This window comes from Culex quinquefasciatus, chromosome 3 (assembly GCF_015732765.1).
Source record: "Culex quinquefasciatus strain JHB chromosome 3, VPISU_Cqui_1.0_pri_paternal, whole genome shotgun sequence".
In the NCBI taxonomy this organism is placed as follows: Eukaryota; Metazoa; Arthropoda; class Insecta; order Diptera; family Culicidae; genus Culex; species Culex quinquefasciatus.
Window position 1 is genome coordinate 41973423 of NC_051863.1, and position 12754 is coordinate 41986176.

Below are 12754 nucleotides of genomic sequence, written 5' to 3' on the forward strand. Positions count from 1 at the left end.
CCACATCACCGGCTTGGTACGTACCTTGGTACGTACCAACGAAATCTTTATCCTCACTAAAGTCAAGTGTTCATCGAAATTTCACCAAAAAATGTTGTAAAGGAGTCTAAACATCATAAAATCGATTATCAAATCACGAAAATGCATATCAACATGTTTGTAGTTGATTTTATCTTTATTTCAGTAATTAATTAGAAATTCTTCTCTTCAATTTCTTCGTTTAAATAAAAAAACACTCAAAGTAAAAAGTATCCTTTTTTCAAGTTTACCCGTCATCACCCTTTAAAAGGGTATCGAAAATGTACTGAATTTGACATACCCTTTTAAAAGGGTGACGCCGGGTGAACTTTAAAAAAAGGATAGAAAGTATCCTTTTTGAGGATTGAAAGTACCCTTTTGAGGGATACTTTGAGTGTACATATACATAGGGGGCAAAACGTGGGCAAAACTAAACTTTCAACTTTGCTAAAGAAAAGTCCTAAAAAGAATGAGCATTTAATTTTAATTTCTAAACCACAACGCTGCACGTAGCCCCTTAAAACGGCCAAATCGACCAAATTGAAAAGAGATGTGAGCCGTGTTGGAACTGTGACGATGTAAACAAAACGAGCTTTTGCGAAAGCTTCCCCCGTACTGACAGATGTTGATGTCAGACCGGAGTGCTTCGGTCAGCAGAAATTCATTCAGAACTGGAACACAACACCGCGCTCTTCGTCGCGCGCGAGTAGGTCGCGGAAATTCTTTGTGTGCGATAAGTGTGTGTTATCAAACCAAAACTTTGCTATCAACTCGAGAGTGTCTGCTGTGTGTGAGTCAATGAACGCGCGTCTCGCAGCTGCTTGGGGGAGGATTCCAAAAACAACAGCCGCCCAAAGATAATAGCGCAATGTTTACGACGTCGCTGACGCTGCAACTGCTGCTGGCCGTCGGAATCTGCCACGGCACGGAATCGATCGAACTGGAACGCAAGGTGACTAATGGTGGCGATGTTTCGTAATCGTGTCTTAATCGAGGGCACAAAGGGCTGAATCGATGACGCATTAACATGGTTTTGTGCTCCTTTTTCCCAGTTGACCGCCCGGTTGAACCCGCACTGCCCGGAGGACGTGTGCACCCCGAACGGGACCGATGTGACCGTGATCCACATCCGGGCCGATTCGGCCAAGGACACCATCCATTACGTGTGGGATTTCACCGGCAAGCCGACGATTCTGGTGGCGCTGACGGACAAAAGCGCCACGTTGGACATACAGTGGGACGACTTCCTTGGTGGGAAGCCAGAGTCGGTTCGGTTCAGCAAGCAGCCCGTCTATACGTTTATGACGGTCATTAACAGGGTGCGTTAATTTATGCGGTTATCGGTTGGAATTAATTGTAAGCGTTATATCGATTGAATTTTGCAGATATTCCAGTTCGATGACATCGGGGATACGGGAACCATGACGAACCAGTCGAAGGCTTTTGTGTATGACCCGCATACTTTCGCTTGGAATCGGACGCTGCTGTGGGCCAGCGAGCGGGATGTGATGCTAGCGATCAACGCTAAAAACGATTTTCTGTTCAAGGTAGGTGATTGGTCAGTAGTCCGGATCAAAACATATTAAAAATGCTCAAATTTAAATTTTATGAGATTGCCCCAAAGAGTACTCAAAATGGGTCCTTCAGTCCAAATTTCAACCCATTTGGTTGAAAACTGGCTTGCCTTGGGAAAAAAATAAAAAAAAAGCTAAAAATTGAAATTACAGGGCACGGTGTTAACATTTGAATGAGTGTTTTAAAATGCATCATACACTTGTGGGACCATCCATAAACCACGTGGACACTGTAGGGGGTATGGCGATTGTCCACGATCCATACAAAAAGTTTTTGTATGGACAATTGTCCACGAGGGGGGGGGGGCGGATTTCCAAAAAAAATATTATTGCGCGAAAAAAAATTTTGGCGGTGCTGTACATTGAAATTTCATAAAAGTTCAAAATATTTTTAAACGAGTCCTGTTATATATGATTATCAATGCGGAAAAAGGCATTTAAGATTGTTCTCAGTTGATTAGAATTCAATTTCCATTAAAATTTTGATATTTTTTTGAAAAAAAATTTTTTGCCCCTGATTTTTTGGACCAATTTTGAAGGGGGGCGACATAAACTTTAACAAATATTTGCAACGGCCAATTCAAGAAATTAAAATTTAAAACTCGTAAATTAAAAAAAAATATTTATGGAAAAAATAAATAATGCTACATTTAAAAATAAAGGAATTCTTGACTCGGTTTAGGGTTTTTCGTAAGGAATCTTTATTTTGCGTCTTGCTCGCTTGAGTGTTCGCAACTGAATGAACTAGAAGCTGGCCTGTCGATCGCACCTCAGCTTTCGCAAAGCTTGCTTCGCTACACCCCCTCTCGATCGTGCAAACCTAGTTGTCCGTGAAGGTCTTCACGTTAGTCCAGGATCCAGCAAGCTTCCCATCAGCAACATGGTCCCGGATACGTAAACGCCCTCCGAGATCTCCTCGAAGAACAGTCAGCCAGAACGCCTCGGCTTTGTAGGTAGATGTGGCCAACGTTGTAAGCGTTTCACCGAACTCCGATGTCCAGTCCGTTTCTTCAATTCCGGTTCCGAGGGTCAGCTTCACCTTTCTTCGCGGCCAATGTTTGTTGATCTTCATGTCTAGGTAGGAATAGACTTTACCACAGCCTGCCAACTTCAATGTCTGGATCATCGTTTCCCGGTCACCTATAATCAGCAGATCGTCAACGTACAGCACAAGGACAGCATCATTCCCCCTCTTGTTGAACCGATCGTCTTTCCAGTGCCTTGAAGACAGCTTCAACTCGTACAACGACTGAGGAAGTTGACATGCTATCCATCGTTCTGCTTGCACGCCGTCCGGAACGACCTCGAAAATAGTCTGTTGCAGCTTCCCGCGCAAGCCACTCTGTTGACCGCCAACAGCCAGCTTCATCCGAAAAAAGTCCAGCTTCGCTACCCGTTTGACCGTCTCGCGATAGTCAAGGCCGGTCTCACACTGGAATTGTTCCACAACGAGCTTTGCCTTGCAGCGTACAGGAGCACCGCCTTCGTACTCATCAACTCGGACTACCCATTTCGACTTCTTTGGCTTGACACGAACCAGACTCTTCTTCAGTTCGTCCGTTTCTATAGCGTTACGAGTTTCGTTATCGCTACCAGGTGGATCTGCAAGGTAGAATTTCTGAACAGCGCAGTGTGCTCCAAAGGTCGAAACATCCAGGAACTTACCTGGGAGTCTGCGCTCCCTATCGCTGCGCCTAGTATTTGACTCTAAGCAGCCGTCACCTCTTTGTTGCGATGGGAGCCCCCCAGGATTGTCCTGTTCCGCACCCAACTGTCCGACGTCGTCCGCGTCGCCATCCGCAGGTCCTACGCCTCTAGCAACGTCGCAGAGTCCATCTCCATCCGTGCTGTCCTCGATCAGAGGTATTTCAACCTCAGCCGCATCCAGACTCACCGGAACATCATCTGCTTCGTACTGATCCCCCTCTGGCTCACCGTAGTGAGCTTGCACCAACAACGGGGGTTCGGATTGGGCGTCTCCATGCTTGTTGAGAATATTCCCGGTCATCGATGACTCTTGGCTTTTAAGGTCCAGCTGTTTCCTCTGTTGACTTGATCTGTCACACACTGACAGCTTAAGCAACCCATCCACATGCGGGTGCACGCGTTCCTCTAGCCGAACAACAGGTTCAGGTCGGCCCTTGAACGACTCACGGGTTTGCTTGCCCATCACGGCAGTACACAGGTTCGCTGTACCTCCCAACATATTTACCTCGAGCTCCAGTTCATAGAGGTTGTTTCGTAGATATGCCTCTGCAATCACAACACCGTTGAACTTCATGACCGCCTTCTCACGTCCATGGCTGCCGGTAAACAGAACGTCAACGCCAGCCTTCGACAGCTTCTTCACAGACAGCAGGTTCCCACGTAGCTCCGGCAGGAAAACGACTTGTTTCATCTCCACAGGAACTCCCGCCATAGTGACGCCCTCCAGCACACCTTCGTAAGATCCGGTCAACGAGACGCCATCCTTGGCGACTTCCACAACAAACGGCTGCTTCAACTTGTGGACGGCCTTCAAACAGGCCAGGTTGTTCACCAGGTGGTCACTGCACCCGGAATCCACGTAGAATACCACCTTGGTTGAATCTGCTCCCGATTTGGCATGGTTTGCAACGAACGACACAGGTGTCCCATTGATAACCGCGTTCGCTTCGCCTTCAGGCAACTTCACCCGGCAGTCCTTGACCATATGACCCTTCATGCCGCACCGATGGCACTTACCGTTGAACTTCCTCTTCTGTCCAACAAACGCCGCAGTCGTAACTTCCGACGACTCTTCCATACGGTTGATCCGCTTGGCCTCCTCAGCAAGCAACCGTTGTTTACACAAATCCAGGGAGATTTCCTTCTCGTCCAGGTTCTCCAACGCAGTAACCAGAGGGTCGAAACTCTCCGGCAGTGACAGGAATAACTGGGCAATTAGGTCACCCTCCTCCAACTTTGCTCCGACGGACTTGAGCTGCCGAACGAGGTCATCGAAGCTCTGGAAGTGGCTCCGCATCCCGGTCCCTTCTTTCATCCGCAATCTGGCCAGCTGCATCCGGATGATGGTCTGACTAGCCACGGACTTCTTCAAGAAGTGGCCCTCCAGTGCTTGCCACATCAGCTTCGTCGTCTCCTTACCCTTGACAATCCCGAGGCATTCTTCGGATATGAATCCAACAAGCTGCGTCTTGGCCTTCCGGTCTAACTTAAGAAACTTCTCGCGATCTTGATTTCCAGCTGCAGCAGCAGGAACGTCGGCCGTGAAAACTTCTGCCAACTCCGCCCCTTCAAAGTGCAGCTGCACGCGATAGCTCCAGTTTTCAAAATTCTGGCCGGTCAGCAGCGGGATTCCGTCCTTCATAGTGCCCATAACCTAAAGGAATTCTTGACTCGGTTTAGGGTTTTTCGTAAGGAATCTTTATTTTGCGTCTTGCTCGCTTGAGTGTTCGCAACTGAATGAACTAGAAGCTGGCCTGTCGATCGCACCTCAACTTTCTCAAAGCTTGCTTCGCTACAAAAAAAATACTAGAACTTATTATTAAAAAAATATTACAAAATTTAAGAGTTCTAAACAAATCTGAAAAATTTAGGAATTCGTTCCAAACTTAAAATATGACCCAACAAAATGTTTGATTTTCTTGAGGCATTCAAGCATTAAACAATAAAGATTAAAAATTTGATCACTTGATAATTTCAAAATTTAAGAAATTAAGAGTTTAAGACCATCAGAATTTTAGCTAAATATTTTTTTTTAATTTGATTCAAAAAATAATTAAGATATTTATCAATTAAGTAAATTTTAAATTAAGAAAATTATAGAATTTTTATATTTTAGAATTTTTAGTTACCGATAATTGTTTATTTTTTTCCGTTTTTACAATTTTCGATTCCGTCATCTGGGGCAAATTGGAAGAGTTGTTTTAGCAACAAGTTGTTACTGCACAATATTTGCTTTTTTACTGGTTTCGGATAATACAGAAACAGAACAACCGAAGTAGTGCATCGTTTTCCAAATTCCATTAAAAAAAAGGTGCAGGTGGTTATGTCTCTACATGACCAATAAGACAAAGAACTTTGTACAAAACTCTGAAAAATTATTCTATTTTTATTTGTATTTTTTTTTAATTCTTTCCCAATTTATTTAATCCTGAATAATTAATTCTAATTTGATGTTTTTAGGCAAACTTATGGGAAATTGGACGAGCTTTCCGGTAAAAATATTGTCGAGACTGAATAATCTAGTCTGTCATATAGAAATTGCCAAAAACCACCAAAAAACCATTTTTTCACATTTTATTTTTTTTAAACCGCTGTATCTTCCCAAGGATTGGACAAAGGACAATGGTCAATGAGGAGACTTTTATGTAAAATTGTCTGGCAAATCAATTCTCACTATCAGTTTTTAAAAAATTTTACGTTTAGACTACTTTTCAAAAAAACAGTTTTGGTAAATGATTTTTGTATTTTTTAGGAGATACATACCATCCTGAATTTTTCGTCAGTCTTTTTGTAACATGTTAGGCTATTTCCTCAAAAATTTTGAACGAAAAAAATCGTGACATCACCTTAAAATTTGACTTTTAGTCTTAAAAGTCAAAAAAATCTCATAGAAGTGGCGTGTATTTTTATTTCAGTGTGTTGTTTTCAGAAAGCCCGTCCAATTTCCTACAAGTTTGTCTTTGACCACTTTTTGATACGAAGCAACGGTTTCGAGATACAGTAATTTTTAAATTGCAAAATCAAAAATATTTAAATAACTTACGCCCTTCTCAAATGTTATTTTCGAGTACAATTGGCTTCATATACACAAAAATTGCTTATTTAGGCCTAGGATAACATGTGTACAAAGTTTCATTGAAATCGGAGAGGGTCGGGTACAAAAGTACCAGCAAATTTCCTGATTTGAGCTGAAATTGCTCTTTCATCAACATTTTCTTAACTAAAGTTAACTAACTTTTTAAACTTTTCAAAATTTTATGAAAAAGTTCTTCTTGAAGTACTTTGAACACTTCTCTACCACGGTCAGTATGATTCTAAACCATTCCGTACGTATTTTAATTGTACTCTTCATTTTGCGGAAAAATCGCGAACCTACCAAAGTCACCCCGTTTTACGGTACGTTGTTTTTCTTAAAAAATGCGTAAAGGCAAACTTCTTTTTACTTTAAATATAGGAAATGTTAGTAAAAATCTGGGTGCTGAATAGTGGTTCGCAAAACGGCCTCAACTTTGAACTGTCAAAGTGGAACAAATTTACTGTTCGCCAAAAGTAGAAAGTATTGTTATCGTTCATTTTTTTCTAGGATCAGAAAGAGCTGCGGGATTCCAAAATCAGCCAGGGAATTTATCTGCGATAACGCAGAATGACACTCTCGCCGCAGTTCGTCGTCACTCGTAAAAAGAAAAACATCTTCTAACCGTTCGAAACTTGTAAATACACACAGTTTTACTCTAATCTAATCTCTAATCTAACCCTAGCGCAGCCAGTCTTTCGAGGGCATCCTGGAGAATGCCTTAGGTTGATTGACGCCTAGCATCTTCTTGTCATTATCAACATTTGCAGTGCGCCATTGCATTAACATGCATTGAAACATCACAAACGTCGAAGCGGCCAGGCCAACTGCGTAAAGTTAACCGCAAAGATGATTCGTTGAATTGGATTGAGTATGAGCACGAGTGTTCACACAGCAATTCATTTCTGAATCTACAGGGGAGGAAGAAACGTGGGGATCCCCCGCTCACGTTCCTGTTTGTTTGGGTAATTAATCGTTGGGAGCACCATGCTAAGAAGTTTTGGTGCTCCGGGACCCTCGAGGATGGGACATCGAATTTCCGCGAATGCCCTGGACACTATTTGCCGTGGTTATAGCGCCACAACTCGCTCATTTGTAAATACACACAGTTTTACAGCAAAAAAGTCAAAAACTAGACAAAATGAAACACACTGATTATAAAACAGCTCATTTACAAGTTAAAAAAAAGTCATGCTTGTGCTTGAACAGCCTACCTAGAGGTGGGCAAAAAAAGAGCGAGCCGCTCAAAGAGCCGGTTCATTAAAAAGAGCGAACGAACCATGGCTCACAAAAAAAGAACCGCGGTTCTTTTTTAAACTCCGGTCTTTTGAAAGCATCGTTCCAAGATGGAATTATTTTTAAACGTGTTATAAATATTATTTATTGAATTTGCAACAAATTCTAATGTTAAATTTGTTTTTGAGAATTGAAAATACAATTTCAAATATTTCAATGCTGATAAAAAAATAATCCAAACATTTTCCTTTGGTGTACTTTTTCAAGTATTTTAGGAAAATAATCGGCAGGTTAAAAAAAGTGTCCGTAGCAACTTTTACATTGATATATATTGAAAGACTCATTGATGTCAATAAGTCAATATTTGAGTTTTCAAGCTTATATTTTCAGTTTTCAACTTTTTTTATTCCAAAAGTAAATGATTTTCTAAACGAAAATGAAGGAACTTTTCATGGTACTGATCGTACATAAAAGTATTACCTGAATACAAATTTGAGCAATTCAAAATGCTTAACTTGTAAATTATCACGAAACTTAGAGCTTTTGCCTCTAGCCCGAATAAACTTGAGCGTTGTAGACTTTATCGATCAAATCAGATTGTAGAAAAGAGTGAACAGAATATTTTCTCTAATAAAAATATCAGCATTAGTCCAATTTCGGCAGAAATAAACGCAATTTTAAAATTAATAGCAATTTCTCCAAAATCCTACATTTTAGTTTGGATGCCATTCAAGTTTTCGAACGTTTAGGTTCGAGTAGAAATGTTGACATAGAGACCGCCAAGGACTTCGGCGTTCAAGGGTATCATCTTGTTTTGAGTTGATTTGTTTCATATAATTTATTTATTTCCAATGTGAAATAGGTTTAAAAATCACAACATTCTTTAAAAATATCCTTTTTGCAATTCCGTCTTGAAACTACTTACTTTTCCTGTCATTCTTGAACGACGAAATAGCCTACTTTTCTGTACCAAAAATAACAGAATCGAATAGCAACACTTTTCAAAATAAATGCTGAAAAGTTCTACTTTTCAGCACTCAAATGGGTGCTGAAAAGTTGAACTTTTCAGCACTTGTTTTGAAAAGTAACACTTTTCAAATTTTTTTTGATTTAAACGATTTATCGACAAAATACATGAATATTTGACATAAAATTTCACTCAGTGTGTGTTTTTTGGAATTGCAAAAAATGTTGTATGGAACTCGTTGCAAAACTTGATTTTTTCAGCACTCTTCGTATTTATCCAACTCGGTGAACCTCGTTGGATAAATGTACGACTCGTGCTGAAAAAATCCTCTTTTTGCAACTTGTTGCATAAACTACTATTTCACACATATTTTGAAAAAGAGCGAAAGAGCCGTCCAAAAGAGCGGCTCTTTTTAATGAGCGAACGAAAATGAGCGGCTCTTAAAAAAGAGCGGTTTTGCCCACCTCTAGCCTACATAGAAAAAATATGTGAATTTACTCGACACGGAAAAAAATGAATCACATGTAAACTCAGTTGATGTAAACTTGAGATTCGACGTAAACGGTTGAATAACACATAAAATCAGGTTTTTACGTATATTTGGTTGCAAATTTACATCAAATTGCATTTAAATTTAAATGTTTAACGACGTGCAAAAGTGTTACATCAAAAATGATGTAACATTCGGAATTTTTTTTGTGTGTGTAGATGTAAACAAAGTGGGATCATTCGAAAATCACGTTACGCATTTTCTCTATTCATCACCCTGGTTCTCGGTACAACTATTTTTTTGAGTGAATAGTAAGGATGTCTAGAACTCGATTTTCTCAAATCTGTAATTTTTGCGATCAAAAACATCGTCCAACTTTATTATGTCTTGGCGTAGTCACACCCAGCCGGAAGTCTTTGAGAAACGGTGAAAAAAGAAAGAACTCGTTTACGCGAACAAAAATGTATTTAGCTCTTCAACTGACACGAGTGGAATGATCCCGAATGCGAAAAAAGGCACGCAAAATGATGTTTCTACGCTGTCACAGTTGGCAGCACTAATCGGGTAAAGCCCAAGATAATAAACATTAGGTGAGCATTGTCTACTTCTGACACTCCTCCTCAATGCACACTGCAATCTCAGCAGACCCTCCGCCGGGTTCACTGATCTCCTCCTCAGCTGGACCTTTGTCACGTTCGCAGAACTCCTCCTGCATCATGGCGTCACAGGCGTCGAACCATTCATCGAGATCCTCAGCTTCTTGAACCTTCCCGACGTCCATTCCGATCGCATCCGTTGCAACCGAGGTCTGCACCTTCATGCACCTTGTTATCTCTGTTAGCTTATGTGGTTGCTCTCGAAGCCGCAGTTCGTAAAGGCTTCCGATTCTATCACCCATAAGCTCCGTTCTTCCATTCACGTTCAGGACTTCGCACGATAGTGCTCCGAACTTGACCACAAATCCTTTAGCGACCAGTCGACTGACCGATAACAGTCCTCCATCCAGACCCGGAACAAACAGAACATTTTCCAGCGTTACCTTCACTCTCTTGCCACAACCATCTTCTCCGAAAATCACACCGCTACCAATCCCGACGACCTTTGTTACATTGCCATTCGCTAGCGTTACGAACGATTTCACGTTGGCATCCAGCGACGAGAAAAACGAGCGATCGTTGGTCATATGGCGAGTCGCTCCACTATCAATCACCCAACGACCAGGAATCAATCCTTCCGCAAGTAAACACAAGTCACGATCCTCACTATCTGCACCAAGCGCCTTCACTTTTGGTACCTCCTTCTTCTTCCTGATTTTCACACTGTCCCAATCGCTGTTTCCGGTACCTTTCTGTGCCAGCCATCTTTCGCAGTTGTATTTGAAATGGCCTGGTTCTCCGCAGTAGTAACACAACTTCACCGATCTGCCGCTAGCAACTTCCATCTTCATCGCTACTTCCTGCTTGAGCTCCTCCTCTTCGCCTCGATCCTTACGTTGGTTGTACTCCTCCAAGAGCCTGGATTTCACCATCACCAGCGTCCAATCAGCATCGATCTGGCACTGAAGAGTCTGCACCAGGCTGCGGTACGACGGAGGCACACTACGAAAGACCATCGCGATCTGCAGCATTTCATCGATTTTCTGGCCTGCCGCTGCGAGCTTGTCCAAGAGATCCTCCATGAAGGCGAGATGGCTCGACATATCTCCTCCTTCATCCATATTTGCACTGCACAACATCACCAGATAGTGCATTATAGTCGACATAGTGGCCTTCTCGTGGTGTTCCTTAAGTGCATGCCACATTGCCCTTGCACTTTCTGCGTCCTTCACGACCTTGAACTGGCTTTCCTCCAGGAATAGTCCAATTTTCGCACGTGCCTTCTTATCCCGCCGCTGCCACGCCGGCGTCACCGGCTCTGGCTTCGCTTGGCTGACCACTTCCCACAAATCGAGGTCCTCCAAAAACCATTCCATCCTTTGCCTCCAGGATCCCCAGTTGGTTTTGTTCAATTTTGGGAAGCTAACCGGCACGCCGTCCGCCATTTTGATTGCCACGCAACGTCGTCGAAGCAACTCTTCCAGCACTAATGAAAAACACTCCGCGGATTATTTCTTTCGCAAGTCACTTTTCAACTCCGTTCTCCTGCTGGGCCCATAACCTCTTGGCGTAGTCACACCCAGCCGGAAGTCTTTGAGAAACGGTGAAAAAAGAAAGAACTCGTTTACGCGAACAAAAATGTATTTAGCTCTTCAACTGACACGAGTGGAATGATCCCGAATGCGAAAAAAGGCACGCAAAACGATGTTTCTACGCTGTCACAGTTGGCAGCACTAATCGGGTAAAGCCCAAGATAATAAACATTAGGTGAGCATTGTCTACTTCTGACATTATGCGCGTTGAAAAAAGTTGCCTTAAATCTAGACATTCTTGGTTGTCTCATGCTACCGCACTCCTGGATAGTAGCCAAAAAAACATTTTTTTTTGTAAGTGCATCAAGAACAATTTAAATAACTTATTTTCCATCATCCAAGTGCATAATATTGTGTAGTGTTTTTTTTAAATGCCCAATAAACCAAATTTGAACCGTGAAGAAGTTCAGTAACTTGAATAGATTGACCAGTTAACACCCTATTTGTAACCAAAGGAACTTTTGCAATACAGCGTTACTTTCTCTCCCCCCCCCCAGTTGAACGCCTTCTCGATGCGCGACCACGGCCTAGACTTTCCCCACCTGCTGCACTCGTCCAACTCGACCCAGGTGGACATCGTGTTCAACAACGTAAGCTCCAAGTTTGACCGGCCTCGGTTCGCGCTGGAGCTTCTTTTTGTCGTGTCGGAGCAAGCCGTCGCCGGGTCGGACTTTGAGATCACCAAGCGCAAAAGCCTGGACGACGAGCACACGCCGGGCATTTTCGAAATCATCGACGTGCTGTCGCCTGGGGCGTTCAAGTTTTCCGCCGGTGGGTTCATCGAGTACAGGCCCGTGTCGTACACCCATCCGGAGCGAGACGTGTCCACCTCGACGGAGACGCACCAGAGCGAACCGCAGACGGTGGAGTCGCCGGCGAACGCGTTGAACTCTACGCTCGCGTACGCCATCTACGGGCAGGAGCTGGACCGGCTGCTGGTTCAGGGCATGAACATCTCGTTCGGGTTCAGCGGCGATGGGTTCTACACGAAGACGAACTACACCACGATGACGTTCCAGGTGGGCGTCGGAATGCCCCCGGTTGAGCAGCTGTCGGCGTTTGTGTTGATTGTGGCTGGGATCGGAATCGGCGTTCCGTTGGTTATGCTGGTCTTTGGCGGAGGGTACGTTTGTTTGCGAAAGATGCGGGCCCGGGGTGGAACCAACGTTTGACCGATTGCCAGCCGCTGCCATCTGTATTTTTAGCAAGAATTATGTTTTATTTCTCATTTAGGCTTAAGTGGTTGACTGCGTAGGGGAGCGTAAAGAAACGATTGTTAAGCTTTTTGTAGGAAATCCAACAATATCAATGCCTGAACTGTAAGCGAAGTAAAGTAATCCAATTGTGATAGCAGAATGTATGATCGTTGGGCAAAATAGTATAATAAAGTTTAATTTTCTAGGCAAATATAAGCCACCCATGTTTCATTCATGATGAGAAAATTACCCTCCGATGGGCGGATATCGATCTGTGTACGCATGCAATTACTGCGAATTTTCTC

The 12754-nt window shown here is 42.9% G+C and overlaps 1 protein-coding gene across 1 annotated transcript; it reads left to right on the top strand.

The window, feature by feature from the left end:
- Window positions 1–653: 653 nt before the first annotated feature.
- LOC6050666 (glycosylated lysosomal membrane protein) lies at window positions 654–12665 on the top strand. The gene is made up of 4 exons (XM_001867198.2): window positions 654–970; window positions 1071–1337; window positions 1404–1565; window positions 11751–12665. The coding sequence occupies exons 1-4, from the start codon at window positions 887–889 to the stop codon at window positions 12423–12425; spliced, it is 1188 nt and encodes a 395-aa protein (XP_001867233.1). The 5' UTR covers window positions 654–886; the 3' UTR covers window positions 12426–12665.
- The last annotated feature ends 89 nt before the right edge of the window (window positions 12666–12754 follow it).